The following is a 26,863-nucleotide window of genomic DNA, read 5'->3' as shown; positions in this document are numbered from 1 at the left end:
AGAGGAGTGGAAGAGAGAGAGGGGAGTGGGAGAGAGAGAGAGAGAGATAGGAGTGGGAGAGAGAGGGATAGAGAGAGAGATAGGAGTGGAAGAGAGAGAGGGGAGTGGGAGAGAGAGAGAGGAGTGGAAGAGAGAGAGGGGAGTGGAGAGAGAGAGAGAGAGAGAGAGAGAGGGGGGAAAGACTTCCACACGCCAGTGGACGCGGGGAGACGGACAAAAGATTTTTTCGTCTCTGCGCTACCGTCTTATTTGAGGAATAATGAGGAAACGTTTGGACGATTGTAGTTTCTCGGCCTGACGGCCTGTCTGTCGGGGGACAGGGTAAGTTTTTGTTGGAAATGTTCCGGTTGTGTTGTTTGTAATGCCGCTATTTGCAGGAGGTGTCCGGGAGTCGGAATTCCCGCAGCGGCGGGTTTATTCGCGGATTTCTTAGTTTGTCTCTTGGCTTTGGAAACTGTGTCTGCTGAAACCCACAGGCGCGGCGCTCTCAGAAAAAAAACCCCATTAATATTAATAATAATTCTACTAATAATAACGGTCCGGGCGTGCTTTAGGAGGATGTGGACCACCGTAGAGGCTGTGAAGGTCCAGTTTTGGAGGAGCACTTCTCCTCTGTCACCGGTCAACCTTGATTCTGTAGTCAGGGAGATCTGTGTTAATACGAGGTTTTTTTTTGTAAGTCCCAGTCTCGTTCGAACTTCTTTTTCCTCCGCGTTTGTCGGCTGTGTAATGGCGTGTTATGTAGAAAGTAGAACCGAGGCTGCGAGAACGGCGTCGGTCCCGGAGATCCTCCACGTTCACGGCCAACCGTGTGGCTCTCAGCCCTGGTGTGGCGCTAAACGTGACGTGTTATTAAAAAACAAAACAGTAAAACATGGGGTATGATAAAAAAAAAAAAAGATTTTTCTTTTGGTTCCCTTCAATGGTCCGTCTGAGGACAGTGCTGACGGTGCCTTATGGGGTCTTGGTTGGATTACTGGTTGGACATAAAAATGTGTGTGTGTGTGTATAAATAAAGAAAAAATAAAATGAATGTATGTGTTTTGGTTTGAAGCATATATATGTATGTGTGTGTGTGTTAGTGTGTGTGTGTGTGTGTGTGTGTGTTATATATATGCCAGGTCCATCACCACTGTCTGGAGCAACTTCAGAGGAATACCTTCCCAACATCTGTGATGTGAGAGACATGGCGATGCGGTGTGTGTGTGTGTGTGTGTGTGTGTGTGTGTGTGTGTGTGTGTGTGTGTCCTCATTTCTTTCCAGACAGGGTACAATTAAAAAAAAACTAGCTAGGTAGACGATCGGAATGCGGTCTGAGATCTTTGACGGGTGTCTTTTGACGAGGGACGATGGCTGAACACCGCGTCACCTCGCACATCCGACTCGTCCACGCGAGGCTGCTTCCCTTCTTCAGTTTATTGAGATGAAGAGGAAGAAGATGTTTAGCTTAAACACACTCATCTTCCCTCAGTGTGCACCCCGACCTGTGAACGACCTTCACACTTCTTTCCGTCGTTAGTTCCGCTCCGGAATGAATCGGAAACTCTACGACAAAAAAAAAAAAAAAAAAAAGATCCCAGCTGGACGGCCTCGCACAAACATTTCCCCGCGTTTATTCTCGGGGTCACCCACAGACGAAAGAGTGTCTCCCCCGAGGCCTGATGCGGTGAATGGAAGCCGCTCCCCCCCCCCGGGCCGACTCCAACCCCACGACTGAGCTCCCCCGCGGCGGCCAGAACGTCACGTAATCGCCCCTGACGGGCTCTGTGGGCCCGCGCCGGAGGGACCCCGGACCCCGGTCCTTTTGGTCGAGGTCCTGCCTGCACTGAGTCGTAGAGGAGGCGGCCTGGTTTTAGGGCAGAAGGAACGGGGCGGGGGGGGGTGAAGAAAGGCCTCGCCGGCCCCCGCCGCAGAGGGCTTGTTTATGTCCGCGCCGCACACATCTGCGGGACGTGTGTGCGGAAAAAGAGAGCGGGAGGGGAAGAAACAAAAAAAAAAAAAAGGCCCCCCGAAACCCCTGCATGCAGACAGCAAGGAGCCGCGAGGGTGCGAACCCGCGACCCCGGAACCCGCCCTTACCCCATCCTCCTGTCTCAACGCTCGCCCCCATCCCCCCTGCTCCTCACCCCTCCCTCCAGACGGGCCAACGTGCACCATATTTAGGGGAGTCGTTTTTTTTTTTCTTTCTTTCCCCACTCTTCTTCTTCTTCTTCTTCTTCTTCTTCTCTTAATTAGCTTAGCAAATGGAAAGTTCCTGGTGAAGACCGGTTACAGAGACAGGGCGAGAGGAGGGGGCGCGGGGGGGGTGACTCGTTACTGAAATGTCTGCTCTCTGCATTATGGCTGCCGCGTGTGTGTGTGTGTGTGTGTGTGTGTGTGTGTGTGTGTGCGTGTGTGTGCGTGCGCGACCGGGTCGGCCTTTTGTTGGCCGTTTTTTTTTACTGAACTTTAAAGGAGTCGTCACCGAGACTTCGGATCGATATTAATCTAAGACCAATCCGGCGTTTTTACAGAAGGTGTGGAGTGGACCCGGAACGCTTCGTTTTGCACCGTTCTTGTAACACATCCAGGTGACAGGCCGCGGTCGGGAGAGCTCGGTTGGTGTCTGGTGCCGCAGGTACGACGTCAGCAGCTCCTCTCCACGTACGGCCGCATCTGTGCCCGTTCGCGGTTTGCGACCGGCCTCGCCGCGTCTAAAAAGCCGCACCGGGCGCTGCAAAGCAGAAGAATCCACTCCATTCATTTAAAATTTTCCGATATTTTTCATAGTTTGATTCCATCACGTTTCCTACTTCCTGTGTGTGTCTGTGTGTGTCAGTGGGTGGTAGTAGCCTAGCGGGTAACACACTCGCCTGTGAACCAGAAGACCCAGGTCCAAGCCCCACTTACTACCACTGTGTCCCTGAGCAAGACACTTGACCCTGAGTGTCTCCAGGGGGGGACTGTCCCTGTAGCTACTGACTGTAAGTGGCTCTGGATAAGGGCGTCTGGTAAATGCTGTAAATGTGTAGAATAAAGGTTCTGTCCCTGCCTCCTGCCTCTTTAAAGTAAGAAAGCCACTTCGGACCAGTTTCCTCCCAGAAACGAGCACTTCTGGTGCTTTTGTGGACGCAAACTTTAAACTTCCCCACACCGTCCCCGCGACTGTTTAGCAATGGTTGTCATGGGAACTGTTTTGCCAAGATGGGATGCGGCCGCAGTGGGCACGTCCCGGCAGAGTTTGGCCTGGTGTGGGCGGGGCAGCAACAACCAAAAAATCGATACGTCAGTAAATGGTGACGCTTCCTTTGCCGAGGGCGTCATTGCCTGAGTGTCTCCAGGGGGGGACTGTCCCTGTAACTACTGATTGTCAGTCGCTCTGGATAAGGGCGTCTGGTAAATGCTGTAAAAGCTTCATTAACGTTAAAATTTCAAATGTGCTTTTTCAGATGTCCTTTAACACGGCAAGCATTCTAATTAATTAATAAAAATTTTTTTTTTTTTTTTTTGGTCTTTAATCACCACAGGTCAAAAACCATAAACTCTGTTGAGGCTCAGTAATGCTGCGGGACTGAGAGCGGCGGAGATAATCTGGACTAATGCGTTCTCTTAACACCCATCTGTGTGCTGGACAACTACACACACACACACACACACACACAAACACACAACCGTTGGCGGGGGCCACCCAGACTTTGATGGGGGTGCAAAATGAGGAATGGCGGGTCCGGGGCCAGAAAGTCAAACGGGGTACGTGTCTCGTCCACAGATGGCCGGATGCTGGCCCCGCGACCAGCCCTGTCACCGTCCTCCGACCCGGAAGGTCGGGGCTCCTTGCTCCCGGCCCCGGCGCCAACCTGAGCAGGGGGAGGCAAAGTAAAGTGTAGTGATTGTCACACGTGATACACAGCAGCACAGCACACGGTGCACACAGTGAAATGTGTCCTCTGCCTTTAACCCATCACCCTGAGTGAGCAGTGGGCAGCCATGACAGGCGCCCAGGGAGCAGTGTGTGGGGACGGTGCTTTGCTCAGTGGCACCTCAGTGGCACCTTGGCAGATCGGGATTTGAACCAGGAACCTTCTGATTAAAAGTGAAGTGATTGTCACATGTGATGCACAGCACACGGTGCACAGAGTGAAATTTGTCCTCTGCCTTTAACCCATCACCCTGAGTGAGCAGTGGGCAGCCATGACAGGCGCCCGGGGAGCAGTGTGTGGGGACGGTGCTTTGGCTTAATGACTGAGGAGGACAATTCGTCGGACTGCATGGCTTCACCAAACTTCGTGCTCCTCTGGGCTCCCCGCTTCTGCTCCGGTCTTACTCTCAGTTCCCGTTACACGTGCGCGGCAAGACCGATGGCCGGTCTTGCCCGGTTCCTTCTCCTTCGGGTAGACCCCCGTCGTCTAGTGAGCTCTGCACGCGCATATGGAGTCAGTAAAAGCGGCGGCTTTCGCTGGTTGTGCGCGTGCGGTTTCCTGGCGCTGGGAAAGAGAGCGACTACGGCTGCAGCCGTAACCGCACATTCCTGCAGAGTTACAGCAGAAGGGAGAGGGCTTCTTTTTTTATGGGGGGGGGGGGCGAGCAGCCTGCATGAGGTTTGGCGGCGGTACGAAAGCCGCCCTCTCTGCCCGGGTTCGCTTTTGTCGGTGATCCCTATCTAATGCGTGTGTGCGGGTACAAGGACGGACAAAGTGGGCCTTTCCTGAGCACCGACGGCGAGCACCGTCTCGGCGGGGCGAGGGGACCGTTCTGTCCCTGCTGGGAGGAGCCTCGCCTCGCCTCGCCTCGCCTCGCCATGAAACATTTAAAGTGCAGACAATCTGTGCTACAGGACCTATTTCTGTAACCAGATGTAAATTATTCACAGAGTATAAAATATGAACTATATATATATATATATATAATATACTCCATATGCCGGTTCGACTGCGCCCGATTGGCTAGATGGTCCCACACAGAGACGCACAAAACAGGCTTCCAGAGCAACATATGTTAAAATCCGAGTTTCTGTTCTCTTCAGGGGCGCGTGGTATCCCTTCGCCTTCTGGGCGGTTCTCTCCGACTCGGAGCGAACGGAGTCAGGCAGACGGGGGGATCGTTTCGCTGTCTTGTCGGGCAGAGGTGGTGTCATCAAACGGCAGGCCCCGAGGATGAGGCGGTGGGGTCTGGTTACCCGGGAAGTGCGATCTGGTTTTTGGGGCTCGTGAATTAGCTTGACGACCCGTTGGACTCTGTTTTGTGCCGTAATGCGAGTGGAATGATGGAATATGAATGTAATGGAGGCGGTGGTGGTCTTTTGGATGTTTTGGATTTTTGGTAACCTGGCCTCGTTTTGGACTACATGGCCTTCAAAGTCACTTTTTGTAAGGGTTCATACTACACAAGTGATTCATGACGGATTGTGAAAACGGCACAATCTTTCACCATCGACTGGACTATTTTTGGTCTCTCAGGCGAGTGACACTTTTTTTTATTTTATAGATATGCATGAACCACAAATGATCACTTATCTGCAAAAGAAAAAGAAAATGCACATGCATGCAGTCTGTTTCCACCCCACTGTGTCGTGCGTTCTTATTGGCCGTTGCTCGGCAACTGCGACCAGACAGTGAGTGCGTTAAATACCCGGTGAGCGTCGCTGACCACTTCGACACACACACACACACACACACACACACACACCAGTTGGTGAGCGCCAATCACCTGCCGACATGCCTCAGATTTGGGATTTTGACTGGCGACCTTAAAACCTTGTAGGCTGAGCTGCTGTCATCTGCAGTGACTCCTCCTTAATTTCTCCTAATGCTGACTAATGGATGGGCGTGTGTGTCTCAGCAGGCCGTGCCGCCCGGTGTCTGCCGGTTCCACGAACACCGACCGCAGTAATCTCCGGCGGCATGTGCCACTGCGCATTCTGTTGACTTCTGCTGCTTATCCCCAGGAAGGTGGCTTTTACACGAAGGGTTAAAGCCGTATCTTGAGCATCTCAGAAAGCCAGGCTCCGTGGGCGTTGCCGCGGTGCAAATTTTCCAGGGTTGGCCTCCACCCCGCTGCGACCCCGGGTCAGTGGGGCCGAAGCCCAAAGGCGCAGAAATTAGACCTGCAGTCCCGGGGTCGGTGCTCGCGGGCGCCGCCGAGACCTGCCGCTCCAGTTCGGCCGCGCTCCGTGTTCCCGACCGGATTAGCGCTGGATAATGGGATCAGAGATCGCCACCTGCCATTCCCGCCGTTACACTTTCCTCTGCCGGCGGCGTGACCCTCCAGACACATCGTGCATATCCGAATGGCGCCCAAACGCCCTATTTAGCTCCCTGAACTCTTCCCTTCTTTCAAAGTAAAGCAGCGCTCCCCCTCTATCTCTCCTCAGGGGGGGGGGGTCTCCTGTACCTCCCTCATCTCATCCCCCTCTTTCTGTGTTCTCCGGAAGTGGCTTCACCCTCTGCCACAACCCCCAGCAACATGCCACGGCCTTCTGACTCCCCGGAGGCCAAATCCTCTTAGGGGAAGAGCGGGGCGGCAAGCCCTCCCACCCAAACCGGGATCTCTTAATCCGTGCCGATAAGAAGTCCCTTTGCTGGCCTCAGACGGGCAGACGATTCACGGGCCGTTGCGCAGATTTTCGTTTTTTTTTTGTGCGAAAGGTCGTCACAGAGTGGCGTCTTTGTGAGCTCGTCCGCGGTTTTCGATGCCACCCCCGTCCCAGATTCTGCTCTGATAGTTCAGCGCTGTGTAGGGGGCGAAATCGGAAAACAAAATGTCACCCGGCGTCAGATAACGTGGTGGCAAAAGCTCTGCGGCGGACACACTGGCATGGTTATCAGGTGACCTCCGGTCCCTGGGCGCTTTGATGCACGCTGGCCTTCTGGCCAGACGTGGGTTGATGAGCTGACGTTGGAGTCATGAGCTTCCTGTCGATTGGAGGTCATACGGAGCACCGTGACATCATCGTTCCTGATGGCCTTTTATTTATTTATTTTTAGAAGATCTGGATTAAATTAAACTTTGAAGTGACAGCTAATTTATATGTCAAAATCATATTTGCTGCTCAAGCGTTTTCTGAGTGGCTTGACTTGATCTTCCATATGCGCTCGCTGAACAAAGCGTCACTGTGTGACTTGGGTTAAAAGAGTCACCAAAACCATTTGTTTCTCTCTTTTTTTTTGGGGGGGGGGCAGCAGCCTTGTGTATAAATGGGGTACCAGACCCTATATGTTTCTAGTGCGTCACAATGGGGCTCTGTGGAGCAAGGGATAGAACTCAAAAAACATGTGAAAATTCTATATAAATCAAGTCAATGTACCAAAGCTTGGACGTTTTTTGGGGTTTTGAAATTAGACCAATGAAATTAGAATTCTGTATGTATGCACCACATTTTGTTATTTTGTTACAGTCTCATTCCAAAATTAAATTTTTTTGCCCGCACAAGTCTACACTCAACAGCCCATAATGACAATGCGAAAAAGTTTACTTTATTAAAAAAAAAAAAGTACTGCGATCTAAATACTTTCCAGATGCTCTGTATACTAATATAACCTATGTGGGGAAACCCAGCAAAAAACATGAATGAGCAGAAAAGAATGTGTGACTACTTTCCTTCAAAGTATTTGTGTCCACAGGAACATCTCAACTGCACATGTTTAGTAACACTGCTAAAAGAAAATGGTACAAACCACATGCATAAAGACCAGTGTATGAGGGAGCTGTGATCTATCTGAAGCCTTCCAGCCTGGTTGATAACACACCCGTCCACGAGCCAGAAGACCACAAAGTCACAGGTTCGAGCTCCACTTACTACCATTGTGTCCCCGAGCAAGACACTTGACCCTGAGTGTCTCCAGGGTGGGGGGACTGTCCCTGTAACTACTGATTCTAAGTCGCTCTGGATGAGGGCGTCTGGCGAATGTCGTAAGTGTAAAAATACAGGTCCAACAAGTCATTCTCGTTAAATAACCCGAAGCCTCCTCGTTTAAGACAGAAGATATATTGAGATATATTACAGCAAATTGAATGTGTTTATTAAGGCCCAGGGTGTCAGAAGCTACTGCTGTGTCAGAAAAGTGCAGGATGGCACTATTCTATACCAGAGAGTTTTTAGGCGGCTGCAAATGTGTAATTTCGTGGACTAGAACGAAATTGCTTGTTTTCCAGTCCTACTTTTATTACTTACGATGTACGAACAGTTTACTTCCCTTGATTCCGATGCCTCTTTATTTGAACAAATTCCCCGCTGGAGCTTAAATTTTGACTGCGGCCTCTAGAGGGACTGAATTCCACAGTGTCGAGCTCATGGTGAAACACCACGTTAAAACGACTCTCCTCACGCCTGGTTGAAAGTCCGTTATTAGCCTTCCGACAATACCACAGTCACACCCAAAACTTGTCTGCCTCGTAAGAATTTGACTTTGAAGCGAACCGCGAGGTTTTGGCTTGCCCGCATCTTGAATCCATTTAAGTGTCTTTGCTGCGTTGGACTCCAGTCCAGGGACGTAGGCAAATGTTGTCTCCTCGCGCCCATGAATGTAGTCAGACGTTCTGACGCCCACCTTTTAAGAATGTGGCCAAAGGAAGCAGAGGTCGAGGTGCTTGACGTTTGACAGATAGCCTGTAAGGAATAAGAGTTAAGGGAGGGCGGAGCAAAAATAGACCATCGCTCACATTCTTGCAGGCAACAAGGTCAACGAGATAAAGGTAATTTAAGAAGATCCTCATGCTCGTTTTACACTTTCATAGAATTGCATGGGCAATCCCTTAATTTTACATTTACAGCATTTATCAGACGCCCTTATCCAGAGCGACTTACAATCAGTAGTTACAGGGACAGTCCCCCCCCCTGGACCAACTTAAGGTTAAGTGTCTTGCTCAGGGACACAATGGTAGTAAGTGGGATTTGATCCTGGGTCTTCTGGTTCACAGCTGAGTGTCTAACCCACTTGGCGACTACCACCTACAATCCCTTACAGTTGGACACTGTGCCGGTTGGGATGTGGAGACAAACCTCCTTCCACCCACCTAGTCAGACTCTCCCGAGGGCCCCACCTGAAGGAAATGCCACGCACACCTTCGCCTGAAAGGAGGCTTTCACGTCCCTGGCTTCTATTAGCACAGGGCTGGCGAGCTGAGAACGGGAGGAACGGAAGGAAGGAAGGGGGGTCAAGGCCATGCGAGTGAAATTCTGAGTGGGTCTGACAAATTTTACAGAAGATCCGAGCAGATGAGCAGGTTCACCGCGGGTCAGGAGGTTGGGAATGATCACATTTAGCCTCATCCTTATGGGACTGGCAATGCCCAGGAGGATTTTCCTAAATTCCATGTTTTCTATTATAAAACACCTGAAAACTGTGTGATTTATGGAGTGGGTGGGGAAATAATAACTTAAACACAAATTTAAACACTGTTCAACAAAGTGCTTGTTTGCTTTTGTGAGCCATTTACATGTATATAATATGTGCATCTCAATAATTAGTTCACAATGTTCCCATTTGTTAAATAAAAGCGCGCCACATTTGACCTCAATATAAGAAATTTATCGAATAAATAAACGTTGGGGGGACCTGGAATAAAAAATAGTTGTGCCCACCGGCATAATGAACCGGAACCGTGATAATAAAACCATGTTTGAATCAGCTGGTTTGTTTGCTGCCGCTAGTTTGCCTGTTTTCTCTGCTTTTGACTGTATTAATGACTGCAAGTGGTCGTCACATACGTTCTTACTGAAGAGCTGTTCTTCCAATCCGTCAAAAACCAGTGTGGGTTTCGTTCCGCTGTAATCCGCACGCACGGAGCCGATCGGGCGTTTACATTGCGTCCCGCCTCAACCGAAAGCACATGTAGTGGCCGCAGAGGCCAGAAACGGTGTTTTATTGCGGATTCCGTTTTATCGGTTGGATTCTGCGATTTGTTGGATTCTACGGGTGTTGTTGACTGGTTGATTGGGAAAAGGATGCGGTTGACCAGGGTCCAAAACCTGGATCCTTACTTTACTTTACTTTGTAGATGCTTTTATCCAAAGCGACTTACAAGAGGAAGACGTCAGCAATTCTCAATTACTGTAGATTTTGAGTTTACTAAACTAAGAGCCCTGATAAGGCCGAACTTTTGAATAAGTGGGTTTTCAACTGGTGGTCTCGGCTGGTCGAATGGAGCAGGACAAGTTGTTCCACCAGCCAGGGACAACGAAGGACAACAGAGTCGACTGGGATCGGAGACCCCGTGAAGAGGGAATTTTCAGTCTCTGTGCAGCTGTACCAGGGTTCTAGGATATTTGACTCTTTTCGAATTAGTGGAAGTCGGTACTGGCCGACCCGATTAGAGTGGATACCTGCAACTCCCCCGCCCCCTCCAGCCGAAGCTGTGCGTTTGACATTCGTACCAGTTTACCCTCTCCAAGAAACCATTGGACGGGTCCTCTCGAGGCATTTTGATGGGAAGGGCTGCCTCTCGCATGCCGACAGCACATGGTCCCGGCCTCTCAGCCTCGGCCGCCGTCTTCTCTGAAGTGTAGAGCCTGTCTCCGAGCTAATCGCCGCTGTTTCCTGCAATATCCACCCCAATTGTCCCGCTGCGACCGCACTTCGCGCGGGGACCCGCTGGAGGCCGAACGGTTTTCATTTCCTCCCGGTAACGGAGCCCGCTCCGCATGAGCCCCAGAGACCGTGACATGACCTCTGAGTTTCGAGGCAGCAGTCGAAGGCGGGAAAAGGGCGATCCGTGGATAACCAGATGTACACGGAATGCTCCCACCCAAGCCCCCCACCCCCCCGAGGACGTTGGCACGGCTACGCAAGTCGGATTTGGCTCCAATTGACATCATCCCGGCCCAGGAGAGGTGATCTTAACACTCGAGCGTTTTGCTGCCGGCGCGGCTGATTCCTCTATAATAGAATCATGCTAATGCCACCAACGGGTCATTAATTTTCTCGCGGTCCAGCGGCGGAGGAAAAGGTTGCGGCGTCCGCGCGCTTGAGCGGCCATTAATTTAGTTTAGCAAAAATGATTACTGCGTAAAGTGCAGTCCAAGCGATGTCCTGCCAAGGTCCATCTCACCTGATTCTGGAAGGGCACTGGCCACCTTCCAGCACGTGGTAACCACCTAATAGGCTCGACTCTGCTCCCGTAGAGTGGCGTATAAACCGATACCACGGGAAAACGCTGCGAATCAACATCCGCCCATAATTCCGGCATGTTCTCTACCTTTGTTTGTTATTGCTGGCTTTTACTCTTAGCTTTTTACTTTTACTTAGTGGTGCTAAGTCAAATGTTGGTAGCTTTAGTTAAAATGTCGTATTATACTCTACCGCATTGACTGGTTTTAGGTAGCAACCCATATAAACCATGCTGGTCTATAAACCATGCTGTAGATATTGTTTTTCGGGGATTAGCATTGTGAGTGACTGATTCTAATAGCACTAATATTAAGGCCGAATGAGGATCGACTGGCTTTTTTTTTTTTATTGTGATATTTGGCCTTTTTAGGATCAACCTTGTGCGCGGCTGCTTTTTTATTTTAGTATGGAAATGCCAAGACATTTCAGTGAAATAAAGCAAGTTTAAAGCAACTTGTGGTTGTAAGGGAACTGCAGAGTGGTGTGCACATCTAGTGTGACTGCAGGACAGGAATAGCAGCTTGTAAGAAGACCACTTCAATGGTTCATAGTTTACTGTCAACGTCATCCCCGGACCATGTTCACTACAAACATGCTTTGTAGCTTATCAGTGCTTTTTAATTTTTGCATTCTGTCTAAAAAAAAAAAAAAAAAAAAAAGACATTTAGAGCACACTTGCCATACAGTGAGTCTATTATTGCTGCAAAATATCTTCCTTTATGTCACACGAAGCACTGAACTGTTCTAGGTCTAAGGTGAATGATTGTTCCTGGGCAAAGAACGGGTCGGCTGGAACTTGCAGCATAAAAAAAAAGGTTTGAACGGCACCGTCGTGTTCTTGCAAGCTGCTATTCCTGTCCCGCACCTGTACCCAGTCACACTAGAGGTGCACAGCGCTCTGCGTGTCCCTTACGACCACAAGAACCAGGTCAGTGGGACCTGGGAGCTTTTTATCTTGAAGTTCTTTAAATAATAATAATAAAGTGAAGTGATTGTCACGCATGATACACAGCAGCACAGCACACAGTGCACACAGTGAAATTTGTCCTCTGCATTTAACCCATAGCCCTGAGTGAGCAGTGGGCAGCCATGACAGGCGCCTGGGGAGCAGTGTGTGGGGACGGTGCTTTGCTCAGTGGCACCTCAGTGGTACCTTGGCAGATCGGGATTCGAACCGGCAACCTTCTGATTACGGGGCTGCTTCCTTAACCGCTAGGCCACCACTGCCCCACTTTGTCGCCTTGGAGGGTTCATTTGTGAAACATCTGTTTAAAAGAAATTCGGAATGTGCTTATTCGTTTCGTTTTAGACAAGTCTGAGGGTAAATCGATATTATGTTTGTTGTCGCTTCGTACAGGCGGGGTTTAATTCGGTTACGTAGCTGCAGGAGGCCCCGGATCTGAAATGCATTTGATGAAACCGTACTCTCGCCGTTGCCTGCTCAAGCAGTGCGCCTCCTCCTGCGTGGACTTTGATTTCCCTTAAATGCAGCAGAGTCCGCCTCACTGCAGCAACCTTAAAGTTTCTTTACACAAAAAAAAAAACCCGACTCGGAGGACCGGGCCATTTCCCAGAGTATAGGGTTTCGGGGCTCACAAAGACTTCAGGCTTTCCCGTGTGTATCAAAAAGCTGTTTAACTGGGCTGAAGAATTTCCCCAGTTCCCTCCGCTGAGCAGGGGGGGGGCTCTGGAATGGGAGCGGCGATCTGCTGGGGAGGAACGGGAACAGACCCCCTTCCGTTTCCAAGAGGTCTCGAGTTCCTGGAGAAAAACTCCGCGTTAATAAATCCCTGCACCGCTGCGGCAGTTTGTTCTCGTGAGTTGGACGCAGAGCGGGTCCAGCGACGGTGACTAAATATGGCGTGTTTAATTTGTCTGCATGAAAGGTATGTAGAGCGGTGAGCCGACGTGAGTTCGCTCTTGTGGTACAGCTGTGGACGCTGGGAAGATGGAGCGATTCAGCAGGGCGTCCATTTAAAAGTTATTAGGACGCGTAGTGTTTTTCGAGGTGGCCACAGGATTTATGATTATGAGCGTTATGATCGATGTAGCGTTAATATCACGTGGTGCGTTAATATCACATCAAGTATGTCTCCAGTATTTATGAAAATAAATATATATTCAAATAATAAACTACTTTTTAACCCATTTACATTCATGCCATTTATCAGACTCCCTTATCCAGAGCGACTTACGACCAGTAGTGACAGGGACAGTCCCCCCTGGAGACACCCAGGGTTAAGCGTCTTGCTCAGGGCCACAATGGTAGTAAGTGGGGTTCGAACCTGTGACTTTGTGGTTACTCTCAAAGTCATCCCCGGACCATGTTCACTACAAACATGCTTTGTAGCTTATCGGTGCTTTTTCTTTTTTGCATTCTGTCTAAAAAAAAATGACATTAGTGCACACTTGCCATAAAGTGAGCCTGTTATTGCTGCAAAATATCTCCCTTTATGTCACACGAACTGCACAGAACTGTTCTAGCTCCTCCACTGTCGCTTCTCTCCGTATCTCGGCCCGCTGTTCTTCACCTCCCGGTCGCGAAGAGGAGAAACGTATGGCATTCCAGCGAAGTGAGTTTCGAACCGGCCTTTCCGGCTCCGCCACCCTGCATCTGCACCGTGACAATTTCAGCTGGCTTCTTGTACAGGCGACAGACTTCTGTTTGCAACGGAAACCGCGAAGTCCGTACGGCAGGCAAGAGTGCAGAGATGATGGAGGCTGTCTTTTCTGCCAACATCTCAGCAGGGCAAGCGAGGAAGGGAAATGTTGCTCTGCGGGCTTTTTTTTATTTATTTTAAGACAAGCGTCTCGTTTTCGGGCCGACATGTCTGTCCTTTTGTTGAACTTTGTGTGTGTGTGGGGGGGGGGGGGTCACCAAAGGAAAACAGTTGTTTTAGTGGAGGTGCGTTTCTGGGACGCCGCATCTCAGGGCCGTTTTATGGTGTCTAGGGGGGGCTCTAGCCTTTGCAGCTGTGCTGGTCCTGTTTCAAATATTGATCTTTCTGATAAGGAACCCCGTGGACTTTGACATGCTGAATGTTTGCAGAACAAATTGGACAGGCACGCCGTCGCAGTCCTACGTTTCGTTCCGTCTTTTTCTGGCTCGCAGCACAGCGTTGGACCAGACTTCCTCCTGTTTCGTTTTTACGGGGCGTTTTATGACCCGTCCAGCCGCCGCTTTTCACCTTTTAATGCCGGTGAATTCCGGAAATGGAGTCGTCTTCTCTTGTTTAGCTGCCGGGGGTTATCCCAGCCCTTGGGACAGTGGGTGGGAGACCCCTGCCTTTCACTGGCCTGTGCGTGGTGGGAAGCTCCAGTCCTCGACTTCCCAAGTACTTTGCATGAGCGTTTGTTATGGGAGCCAATATATTATTATTATTATTAATAGTATAATAAATTATGTTAATCTACACCATAGATGATTAGTTATATTGAGGGGGCATGTTTTTTTTTTTATAATAACGTTCCAGAATGTCTCTCCTCGTTGAAAAGTCTTCGGGACTGAGCAGTATATGTATGGAGATGTTTAGGAAGATGCGGGTAGGATCTGCGTGCATGTGCGTATGCTTTTGTTTTTTTTTTGATGGTGCCACTTTGGGTCAAAGATATGACCTCAGCAGCTCTGAACATGAGGTTTAGGTGTCAACGATTGATCAGACAGGTTCTCACAGGGCCTCAGAACTGTGTTCTGAGGGGGGCGTGGCCTTCTGACTGCACCGACCGCCGAGATTCCGCTCTGTAGATTAACTGGGCGAGGGACACCACTGCATAAACTCCCTCTTTCTCTCTCTCTCTCTCTCTCTCTCTCAGGCATGGAGCTTCTCCAACTCCCCTACCCCCAACTCTGCACTGTGAAAGACCATTAATTAGTTCCTGATTACGATCCCCGGGAGAGCAACAAAATCGCAGGCTTGGACGAGTGCCGCGAGTTCCTTTTTCCCCTCCCATCCCGTCCCATGTTGCTGTTCTGTTCCCCCGGATTACAGTCAGGCCCAGTTTCTGCTTTGCGTTAGTCTACCGGATGCCATGTGCCACACAAAAATAAACCCCTAATAAATAATAAAACCCCTAGTTTGTAGGGTTTCACTTTAATCTTTATTTAGGGTCGCTCAATCAATCTTACTGTTACTGTCTTGCAATCTTGGTTTGCAACTCTCAGTCTAGAACTGCGGTTACTTTTGAGGCATTAGATCTCCAGCCATGTTCCACTTGCCTTGACCTACGAATTCAGACAGCGTTCGTAAAACACTTTGTCTTCAGAAGGAAGCCCTTATTACACCTCGCACTGCACCTCATTTACTCCGAGCCTCCAGTACGGCTCACCTGGTCCCTCCATCTCTGAAGGTAAAAGGAAAACATTCATCTAGACTCTTCTCCGTCTTGACCCCTCGGTGGTGGAATGAACTTCCCCTCGAGGTCAGAACAGCTCAGTCACTGAGTAGCTCAAGACCTTCCTCTTTAGAGAATATTTAGATTAAATTGTAATTTTCTTGTTGTCGAACTTTGTGTACAGAATCTACAACAGAGTGAATAAAATAGATGTATTCATAGTTGGGGGTCCTAGTGAACCGGAATTGATCTCTTCATCGATGGTAACTTGAAAGCACGTTGTAAGTCGCTCTGGATAAGGGCGTCTGCCAAATGCCGTAAATGTAAAATGTAAATGTAAGGAAGAGGGGACAAGTGACTGGCACAGGTTATTAAGGTTTAAACACACATTTACAACATTTGGCTCATGGATCGGCAGAGAGGAACCCTTTGGCAATATTTTTTACGAGAAATACTATAATAAAATGTAAAAGTAAAAGTTTTGAGACAAAATATTGTTTAAAAAAAAATATATATATATTGATATTTGCCATGTTGGGTGAACCAAGTAGGGCGTAGCACCACAGCCCGCGTCCCCTCGTTGTGACGCTCGGCGACAGGAACGCAGCTGCCGCACACCGGGCTGTCTCGAGGTGACAAAGGCACCGCTCGTAAATGCGTTTCTGTTCTTCGACAGCCGCGCTCGGCCCCGCCCCGCAATGATTTACCTCTATGGATCCACCCGCTGATAAACGAGAGGAACCCCGCGTCGCTTGGAAACTCGTATTGGCTCCGTGTCGTATTCTAAACCAGATCAGAGATCGCAAAGGGCGGTTCTGATATTCCCGTATGTGTACAGTCAGATAGACAGAGTGGATGTAGCCACGGATGGAGCTTTAATCGGGCCTTAAAAGTACAAGCCTTTTAAAAGCCCGAAACATGACATTATTGGGGTGGCGGATGCCGGCCAACATACCTCTACCAACGTGCTTCGTGTGTTTATAGGTTTTTACCTATTTTATTTATAGATCCTTTTTTTCCACACCTCAGACTTTGCTTTCGGAATCGGCCAGAAGGTAGCCTCCGTTTCACCGCCTCAGCTTCCATTTTGGCGCTAATCAAAGCGAATGAGATGACCGCTCTTTTACCGCATGAGCCTGAGTGAATTGATTGAAATTAAACACTGCAAAATCCCAGTGCATCTATAAAAGCCCTTACGTGAGGCGATAAATGTACTGGCCCAGTGTCCCTCTCCCCGCTCTATGCAAACTATGCAAATAGATGTGGTGTTAAAATGAACGAGTCCTGTTCCTTCTGTAAGTGTAGCAGTGGGTCAGTAAAGGTCAGTCTGCGGGGACCACCATCATTGTTACACCCCTACGAGAATGACTGTCGGCGTTGGTGTGCCGTTTTTTTTCGGTCCATCTGGCCTTCTGAGGACCTTGAGGCTTCCTCACTTGCAATGGTATGCATATAAACGACTTATTCCACATATCATCTGTTTGCATCTGGCTGCCCTGTAAATGTGACCTTAGTTTCACATATCACAATTTTTCCCCATGATGAATTTGATTTTTAAATGTGTATTAAATGGAAATGGAACTTGTACATAATGTATATAATGTGGGTTCTATGGAAGACAGAGAGTTCCTTCAAGGTTCAGTGACAGTATGCCTACACTGTGTCAGGTGGTGTGTGTGTGTGTGTGTGTGTGTGTGGTTTAGGTTTAGTTTATATTAAACACGCCCATCTCCCCCGTCTCCAGGGTGTCTTCTCTGCTCCATGCAGCCGGGCCGTTCAGCCTTTCAGAGGTTGCTAGGCATGTCCATGCGGCCTGACAGGCTTTTAGCAGAGTAACCTGCAGGCAGTGGATTGTCTTGTTGCCGCGGTAATCTCTCTCGCTTCCCTGCGCTGGCTCCCCCCCCCCTCTCTCTCTCTCCCTCACCCCTTAACTATTTCTGTCTCCCGCCGCCCTCTTCTCCCCCTCCCCGCTCTTTCCCTTGTTGCCGCTGCTCATCTTTCTCTCCCCTCCGCGACTCCTTACATCTCTTTCATGGGCTTAAGTTTGCTGTGGCATGGCCCCGCCCACTTCCAGCCCCCAAGGGTCGCCCTCCTGCTGGCTGCCTTTTCATTAGTCTACGGACTGGACCCACTTCCGCCTTGTTATGGCTACCATCTTCTATATCTCTACGTACGGGATTTTATGCTAATGGGAAAAAATACGAGAAGCGCTCTTCCCCTGTCACTCGGAACATGATCATTAATGATGTGTTCATAAACAGATTAAAATGAGAGGCGTTTGAGTGACAGCTTCCTCATTCTGGGTGATTTACAGCCACACCTGTCAATACTACACTTTGTGCGTGTCTACGTCTGGCGCTTCGTCGGCCCCTGCCGCCTCTCCTGGTCGCTTCCTCCGCCTTCCTCGCCAGCAGCGTTGATGTTCTGTATTTGCCGTGCAGCTCTTCTGCATGCTTGGTGACAGCATGCCCGGTTGAGTGTGGCGTGTTACGTGGCTGTCGTTGGGCTGTTCACCTTTTGTCACATGACATTTGGGGTGCTGACTGCTGGCTTTCTGGGGGTGTGTTGGATTTAGCTCACACACTCTCACAAAAGTACGATTTGATGATTCCTTAACGCAAGTCAAATTATTGTAGGTTTTTGAGGTGGAGTGCAACCTCCACTAACAGAGAGAGAGAGAATCTGCTCTAAATGTATTTATTTATTTATTATGGATTCCTTCCACCGCGGATTATAGTCGCATAAATGCATAGTGACGTGCAGAGACGGGGAAATTAATAGATTAGGGGCAGGAGGTGGAGTGGGTGCATGTTGTTGGGGTACTGCAGCCTTTGATCGGGGTTTTGGCTTGACTGCTTCTGCTTTGGGGAAGCCACATCCACTTCTCCTTTTCTCTTTTCGGTTCGCTTTAGATGCAACACTCCGGTCCCTTTGTGTTGAAGTGGATGAAAAAACCCACAAGCACACGCATCTATTTTTTTTAACTCACTACATTCTTTGAGCGGGGTGTGTTCTTACATTTCTATCTTAGCATGGACACCGGTTGTTCTTACAAAGATGAAATCGGTGAAAATGTGAATAATGATTTAAAAAATTGGGTTTTAAAAACAGTTAATGCAAATTCAGTTCTGCAATTTTGCCTTTTGCCTAGTCAAATTTGACCAGTTGTGAGTTTCACCAGTGACAGCAGTTTGTAGCAGTGGTGGCCTAGCGGTTAAGGAAGCGGCCCCGTAATCAGAAAGTTGCCGGTTCGAATCCCGATCCGCCAAGATGCCACTGAGCAAAGCCCCGTCCCCACACACTGCTCCCCGGGCACCTGTCATGGATGCCCACTGCTCACCAAGGGTGATGGGTAAAATGCAGAGGACAAATTTCACTGTGTGCACCGTGTGCTGACAAACGATGTTTAGCTCAAATAGAACAGAATATCATGGAATAAGACCCATTTAATATATATTATTATATTAGGGGTGGTCGTAGTCTAGTGGGTAACCCACTCACCTATGAACCAGAAGACCCGGGTTCACACTGCACTTACTACCTGAGTCCTTGAGCAAGACATTTAACCCTGAGTGTGTCCAGGGGGACTGTCCCTGTAACTACTGACTGTAAGTATTTCTGATAAATGACGGAAAAGTATTATTGAAACTGCTATATGAGGACCACCTCCACTGGGCTTTAACCTGCAGTTTATATTTCACAGTGACATGCTCACGCTATCTTGTTGGTCAAATTAACATAGTCAGAAAATTGTCACGACAAGGTTTTATTATCACTGGAACAAATGCATTTGTTTTGAATGAATTATAATTTAATATTTTAAACCAAACTTTTTTTGTAATTTTCTGCAATATCTTTGCAAAAACATTAAAAAATGCATTTTTTTTTAACTTTTTTTTTACATCAGGTAATCCTGGATGGATTGATAATTCCGCAATTGTAATGTTTATTACCTCAGCAGTGTTTGTGTTGCGGGTGCTAGGGCAGACTTGTCCTGCCACCTTTTCCCTACAAACTCGCTGGATTGATTTAGGAGTCGTTCGCATTGTGGGCCCTGTCTAAAGCACCATCAGTATGGAGGGAGCATCACACACAGGATGGGATTTGGGCTTGTATGGAGGTTGCCATGGGCCCCTGTGAGCTATTCCTCCCAGCACAATGAAACACACACACTCACCTCATTCTCATGTGTGTGCACGCACACACACACACACACACACAATAGCACCATATGACTGCCGAGCATGCTAGTTTTATTAGCAATGCCACAGAGAACAAATGTGCGTGTACGTTTAGATTGCTGTTATTTCCACGTGGTGATGCTGCAGATCAATGCAGGATGACCTGCCGTGAACCTTAGTTCAAAATCAAGGCCATCCGCCAATATTTCACACCTCCAGCATTCAACTGACCTTCTAAACCAATCAAATCCATGTCACGCCATTCTAAATAAACACTTTTCAAGGTCTTTTGAAGAAAGAAAAGTCCTGAAATCCAGACTAGTGTCTATGAGAAAGCAGTGCGTTTAAAGCACATTAAGTAGTGGTCTGACATTTGAGAGATAGGGCTGAGCGATTTAATTGCGATTTATTTATGGTGGCCTAGCGGTTAAGGAAGCGGACCCGTAATCAGAAGGTTGCTGGTTAAAATCTACGAACTGCCAAGGTGCCACTGAGGTGACAAAGAACCGTCCCCGCACACTGCTCCTCGGGCGCCTGTCATGGCTGCCCACTGCTCATTAAGGGTGATGGTTAAAAGCAGATGACACATTTCGTTGTGTCACCGTGCGCTGTGCTGCAGTGTTTCACTTTCATTTGTTCTTTCATTATTTAATAAAAATTGTGATTTAAATGGATTATTCACCATATTATGTGTATTAATAACTGTACATTGAAATATGAACTGCACTGTAACTAGCATACCATGAGTAGAGAGCGAGCATCCTTGCTCGCGTTTAAGTGGGCGTGGCTTTAACATGGAACAAATATGATTGTTGAGCACGACTGCCTATCATACCAGGACAGCGCAACGGCAGTGGATACGGGGGGGTGGCAGGTGTGCCCTCACGTCTGGCGGGCTAAGCGCTGTGCTTTGCTCTAAAACCCAATATTTTGTATGGCTTGCATGGGGCAAGAGCCCTTGCCTGATCGGTGCAGGCGCATTGCGCAACGGTCAAAGTTGAAATAGTTTGGTTTGATGACGCGCGGTTTCTAATGGAGGGCAGGAAGTAAAAAATGGAGGAAAGTGTCGCAGAGAGTCTGTAAAGTTCGGATTTAGACCCAGTATCTAGACAGCGATACAGGCATTAATGAATATGTTCCATGTGACCGGTATCTCGTGAAGATGAGTACGTATGTTGAACTTTGACCCCTGTCTCTCGCCCGCTGGCCGCCTCCAGCCAACCCAGCAGGACTTTAACCGATGGAGCAGAGTCTGGGGTTGACGAATCGTGCCGTTGCAATTTATAAAACCTGTTTTTTCAAATTGCGATTTCTGTTCTATTTCGATATATCGTTCAGGCCTACTGGGAGTTATTGACGATCATTTGCTGATGCGCACCATGACATGTTTGTCTTGGTTCGTTCTTCCAGATAGCGGTGTCCGCGGCCAAATCTCCTTCCTTAGCCGACGACCTATATCTGGAAGACACGGGCTCTGGGGGCTACCCTGAAGACGATGATGACTTCAACTCTGGTTCGGGATCAGGTGAGGCTTCTGCAGTCTGGTCGTCCAGTGTACTGACTGCTGCCCGCAGATGTGGAGAACATTCCATGTCCAGCAGGGGTTCTCAAACCCGTTCGTGAAGGCAACTGTGCTAATAATTGGCAAGATTGCTTTGACACGGGGAACTTGAAAACATTGCCACAAATCACCCGTCATGTATAGTCCCTACGGTACAGGTCTGCAGAGGCAGAGTTGCCCCCCCGTACCAAGACAACAGTGACAGGATTCATCAGGGATTTTAATTGTGAAAATGCTTTAGGGGGCATGAGGTAATTGTCCCAGATGGATTGGCCACTACAGGGTTCCAATCTTTGGAACATGTGTTTGGAGGACGTAAACATTACAGAGTCTGTACTGTGAAACTCTGGATTAAGTGGTTAATGAAAGTGAGAGAGTTATGTGACCATTGCTTTACTCTAAACATGTTTCATTTTGTATTTTCGTTAAGTGCCTATAGATATTATGCATAGGTTGAGCTGTTTTACAGTTTTTAAAAGCCCTAATTAAATTTGATCTATTAGAGATTTCGACACTGCACAACTTTCATGATGAACTCTTCTTATAATCACTTTTCACATTACTTTTGTGCTTAATTCCTCCGTAAAATATATACATTTATATATTTTTTTTTTGGTAAGGTACCGGTGAAGAGGTCGAAGAGAAAGTCACATCCAGCACCCTGTATATTTCACCCAAAGCAGTACCCACCCAAGACTCCACCAAAGACTTCACCCCCAGAGTGGAGATGGTCACATCCCGAAATTTCCCCATAGGATTTCCGGTCAGAACAGAGGTGAGGGGAACTACGGAATAATCTCATAATGCATCCCCATTTTAACTTGTTTTTGGTGGCTGCTGATGGTTATTACCGCTAATTACCAATTAGAGTGCATGGACGCTGCAAAGGATATTTCCGGCATTAGCGCTCCACAACCTGATTTTTTTTGGTGCTCTCTTGATGTTGATAAAGTTTGAAATGACCCCGTGGAGCTGTTGAGTGCCTGTCTCACGTAGTCTCACGTTGCCTCCCTCACCAGCAGCCGCCGGCTCCTGCAACAGACGAGCCCCGCAGGAACCCCCTCACCAGCACCACAAGCGCCCCCCGCTCTCCCGAGGACTCTTTCGAGGTGCGCTCCGAAAACCTCTTCCAGAGGACGGAGGTGCTGGCAGGTACGTAACCCACGCCCGACCCCCGCCGCACCTGCTCCCGCCCTTCCTCTCACCAAGACCTCCCACCAGGAGGCGAAACGCCTGGCACCCCGGCCTCCTCCCATAACATGGGCACACGTCACAGAACGTCAGCGTTCTGTTCAAAAGGTCTTCTTCTGCCAGCGTTCACGATCTTCTTCCAACAAAATACACCACAGATAAAGAGATTAAATAAATATATATTTTTAACTAGTTGTGTTGACCTGTCTTGAGCTGGAGGCCACAGGGAAATTAGGTTTATGAGTAGTGAGGGTGGTAGTTTCGAGAAACGTTCTCTTCCTTCGTTTTTTTTTTTTTTTTTGCCTATAGCTTTTGCCAAAATGCTAAATTAAGGAACACCGGAACAGTCACCTCTACCCAGCGTAGAACCGTACGAGGGTCATTTGCAGGGGAGGATGGAAATAAAATGTTCCCTGGTCTCACGTCTACATGCTGATGAAAGCTTTTCTGATGAAGGCGGCTAAGAAAACACGTCCTTCTCAGCATGGGGCCTGACACTCGGTCACATTCCAAGTGTCCGAGTTGACCACATTGTTTATTCTTTAACCCTCCAGTTAATTAAAATGATAAAAAGTAAAAAAAAAAAGTTCTACAGAGTGCAATGTGCAATAGAAGGGAAAACTCTATTTATCTTGGCATGGCAGATTTAAGGTTGGGCTCGGTACGTGGAAGTGACATTACATGAAACCCAAACACTTTTTTTGTTTGCCCTTTTAAATGCAAAAAGGGTTTCGGTTTAAAGATCTGATTCCAAAACATCCTACCATGTTGCATAACCGCCAGTGAAGACAGGCGAGCCCCAGCTCTACCTCATCGTGACTAGGGGTTCAAGTGTTCTCTGCTGAAGAATGAGCGTAAAGAAATCTGTTCTCTTCAAACCAGTTCCCTTCAGTAGCTGAGAGACTGAAAAGGGCCACTGCTGTGGTGACCAGCTAACACAGCAAAGATGCAGATGCTTTCAAATTATAATTTTACTATTGCACATGGTATGATATGCAGTGAAATGCTGTTTATGCAGTGATGTCCTAGTGGACGTGACATTAGCGAACCTTCCTCATAAGCCTTACCTTAACAACTGATGAGAATATTGGTTTTATGGTTTACATTCTTAATAGGGGAAATAGGGAAATTGTTGCATTCATAATGTAATGAGTGTGTGTTGCAATTTTGAAATCAAATTTCTGGTAGAATGGTGTCCAAAGTAGTCCCCGTCGGACAAAGATCTGCTGCAAATTTTTTAGTGATTTAAGAAGAGTGGTTGTTGGTTGGATGTTGGTTGTTTACTTGGACCCAAACAAAAGCCGGCATAAAGGCCGGGGCATGACGTGACGTGTGACTTGAAGAGGAGAACCCTCTTCAAACGTTCTTCTTTGCTGGATTTAAGAAGGAGCTTAAATCACTGAGTTGGTCCTACGCCCCTGTCCCGCCGCGGAAGCTGCGTCTTCTGCTGCTGGTAAACAATGAGCCACCTCTGTCAGGGCGGAGGGGCCGGCGACTCATGGTGCCCAACACTGTAATAAGACACCAAGCCTGACACCAAGGCTTTGCCTTTCATTTGACACCCATGTTTATGAATGATTGTTTGCGAAGTCAAGTTTCCAGACTTAGCGTGATTGTCGTGACGAAACCGAATCGCACGTCCGCGTCTCTGATTTTGCCATTTTTTTTTTCTTTGCTTGTTTGCAGCTGTCATTGCCGGTGGGGTTATTGGCTTCCTCTTTGCCATCTTCCTCATCCTCCTCCTGGTGTACCGCATGAGGAAGAAGGACGAAGGCAGCTACGACCTGGGAGAGAGGAAGCCTTCCGGCGCCGCCTACCAGAAAGCCCCCACCAAGGAGTTTTATGCATAAACGGCCCCCCAGCACCCACCCCAGTGCCCCTGTCCGGTCCCGCGAAAGAAACAGAGCTTCAAAATAGCAGAGTGACGGTCTCACGTTGACGACTATGACAAACCTCTTAAGATAAAACCCAAACAGAATTGAGGAAAAAAAATAAATATAAATATATATATATATATATATATATATATATATATATATATATATATATATATATATATATATATATATATATATATATATATATATATATATATATAATAATAAACCATAAAGGAAAGCTTTTGAGTAGAGTATTGTAATTATTCTTGCTTTTTTTTTCTTTCCTTTTTTTGTTTAATGAGAAGCCAAGCGATTCTTTATATGGCGAATCTGTGTATTTAAACATTTTTATGTGTATTGTTTCGAAATGGCTGACAAAAATACAGAAAATTCAATCTGTATACGTGAGGATAACTGACTTTTGCATCTGTCTTCTGTCAAAGGAGCTGTTTTTAGTCGCTGACTACTTTTTAACTGTAGCAGTATGTATTTGTAAAGAAACATTTTAAAAGTGGAAATAATTGAATATAATTGTTCTGTATCAATCCTTTTTTTTTTTGCCCTAGCATGTCAGAAGTTGTATTTCATTAATTTATCTTTTTGTTCTTGTCTCAAATGTTAAGAAATGCCTTTCTATAGATTCCATGAAGTTCTTTATAATTCTCTTAAGGGTCAATGTAAATGTTTCTCCCGTCAGGTTGCAATGTTTATTTGTATTGCTAATTTCTTTTCACGTCAGTCTCAAGCTCGCAGTGAGGTTCTCACATTTAAAAAAAAAAAAAAATATTTTTTTTATGTAGCTTTAGGTCAATACATTTTGCATTTATTTTTAAGGAAAAGAAAAAAAACAAGGTGTAATGGTGACCAAGGTGCTCAGAAGGAGAAGCGGCAAGATGATTTTCACGTATGTCTGTAGGTGTATTTAATTACTTAATTTAATTTGATCTGATATGGTATATGTTGACTTTTTTTTTTTTTGGTCTCTGTAGTATAGTTTGTGGGAGTTTTCTTTTGCATACGTGGTCTCGCATTTTAATTTTTTTTTTTCCCCTCCTATTGTGTAATTTGATTGGTTCAAGCCCATGCCTGGTCCCTCCGCTGTGTAACCAAGGTGGCTCAGAGGGGCAGGGAGTCGCTCTGTCTTTCACAGGAGCAGTGGGCCTATTATTGGCCGGCATTGTTCAGACTTGCATGGGTTTTTTTTTCCAGTATTTAAACAGCACTTGTCCTCGGAATGAGTGTCAGGTGTTCCTTTGGAACCGAACTCTGGACAGGGTCTCTCCTTTGCAGCTTCACCCACTTTTAAAAGCACCATTCAGGCCTACCCTTTTTGTAGTATAATGAGAGAAGTGGAGACTAATTGTACCTTGTCCTTCTGGCCGAGGTGAGTTACTGAAACATGTTGACCTCCCCTTCTCCATCTCCATTGTTCAAGCCTACAGTTTGGAGTCCTGGCTGTAGAAGCCTCATCTCAGCAGGTTTACAGGCTGCCTTTGAGACCTACAGCACCGAAATGGAGACCCCGGAACTGCCCTTTCATGCTCTCCCTTTACCCCTTCCTTCTGCCATTGTCTCTCTCCTTCTCCATTTTCCTGTGTCCCTTAGGTGCCATTACCCTGCTATCAGTTTATTTCCCCCAAAACGCAGCAAGAGCTGTAGGTAGGACGTTAAAGTACTAAAGAAAACAAACCCAAAGACTCATAGAAATATCACCACGGCACCATAGTTGCATACCACTTTCACTCGGCCACATACGGATTTCAGACATTTCTTTATAATTGTTTTGCAACCAACAGAGACCCGAACATTGTCCAATCGCTTATTCGTATATGAAAACTATATAGAAATATATATAAATGTATATTCACAAATGTTTTACACCATCGAAGTGCCTACCATTTGGAAATGTGCTTGTCCCTGTCGTGGCTGAAGGAGATGTGTTCATCAGATGGAGCGTGTGGCTGGGTTTTTCTGAAAGCACAGATGACTGTAATGGTAACATTTTTTTAGTCTTACAAAAGCAGACAGTATTGTACCTATAAGTTGAAACAACACTACTGAATAAACATTGTGGCCTAATATGAATGTGTGTTTGTGATTATTTTTTTTTTTTTACCTACTGTGTTTAGCATTAGCATGGTGGCATTAGCTTTATTAGCATAGCTTATATACTTTTGTTTTTGGTTTTTCAATAAAATACCACCATACCTTATAGCAAAACTTTCGGAGAATCTTCACAAAAGACCTTCTCACATAGACTTTTAAGGCATGGAAGAATTCAGGCTTCCTGGAGTTTAGTGGTAAAAGCAGGAGCTCAGTAATCTCAGCAGAGGCCATGATACGTGATTCTTTGAACACAATTAAATTTAACTGTGGTATGTTTACATTTGTTTTTGCCCATAACCATGTAGCCATATTGGTCTATTAGGATCATACTATGTTTTAACTTATGTCTAGCTATGATAATGTCCCCCCAATTTCTTTAAAAATCATTTAAAGACAAATACAACAGCTCGCCACACACAGGCCTAGCGGGTAGGGAAACGGACTCACAATCGGAGGGTTGCTGGTTTGAGGTGCCACTTAGATACATACCGTCCCCACAAACCCTTTCATGGCTGCCCGCTGCTCACC

General features: G+C 47.3%; 1 protein-coding gene across 2 annotated transcripts; it reads left to right on the top strand.

Annotated features, from left to right (window-relative positions):
• Positions 1-143: 143 nt before the first annotated feature.
• sdc2 (syndecan 2) lies at positions 144-26,314 on the top strand. Of its 2 annotated transcripts, none has more exons than XM_028964600.1 (5): positions 144-321; positions 21,008-21,122; positions 21,779-21,933; positions 22,181-22,310; positions 24,036-26,314. In XM_028964600.1, the coding sequence occupies exons 3-5, from the start codon at positions 21,886-21,888 to the stop codon at positions 24,197-24,199; spliced, it is 342 nt and encodes a 113-aa protein (XP_028820433.1). In that variant the 5' UTR covers positions 144-321; positions 21,008-21,122; positions 21,779-21,885; the 3' UTR covers positions 24,200-26,314. The 2 variants fall into 2 exon arrangements, with proteins under 2 accessions (XP_028820433.1, XP_028820432.1); XM_028964599.1 differs by having other exon boundaries at positions 148-321; positions 22,178-22,310.
• Positions 26,315-26,863: the final 549 nt, after the last annotated feature.

Source organism: Denticeps clupeoides, chromosome 20, assembly GCF_900700375.1.
Source record: "Denticeps clupeoides chromosome 20, fDenClu1.1, whole genome shotgun sequence".
NCBI classification, from domain to species: domain Eukaryota; kingdom Metazoa; phylum Chordata; class Actinopteri; order Clupeiformes; family Denticipitidae; genus Denticeps; species Denticeps clupeoides.
The sequence above is the reverse complement of the archived record's forward strand: the minus strand, read 5'-3'. Positions and strand labels throughout refer to the sequence as shown.

Coding starts and splice junctions, on each gene's coding strand:
- sdc2 (XM_028964599.1), top strand. CDS start 21,886: ATGGTCACATCCCGAAATTTCCCCATAGGATTTCCGGTCAGAACAGAG. Junction 21,934..22,177: donor GATTTCCGGTCAGAACAGAG/GTGAGGGGAACT, acceptor CTCCCTCACCAG/CAGCCGCCGGCTCCTGCAAC. Junction 22,311..24,035: donor GAGGACGGAGGTGCTGGCAG/GTACGTAACCCA, acceptor GCTTGTTTGCAG/CTGTCATTGCCGGTGGGGTT.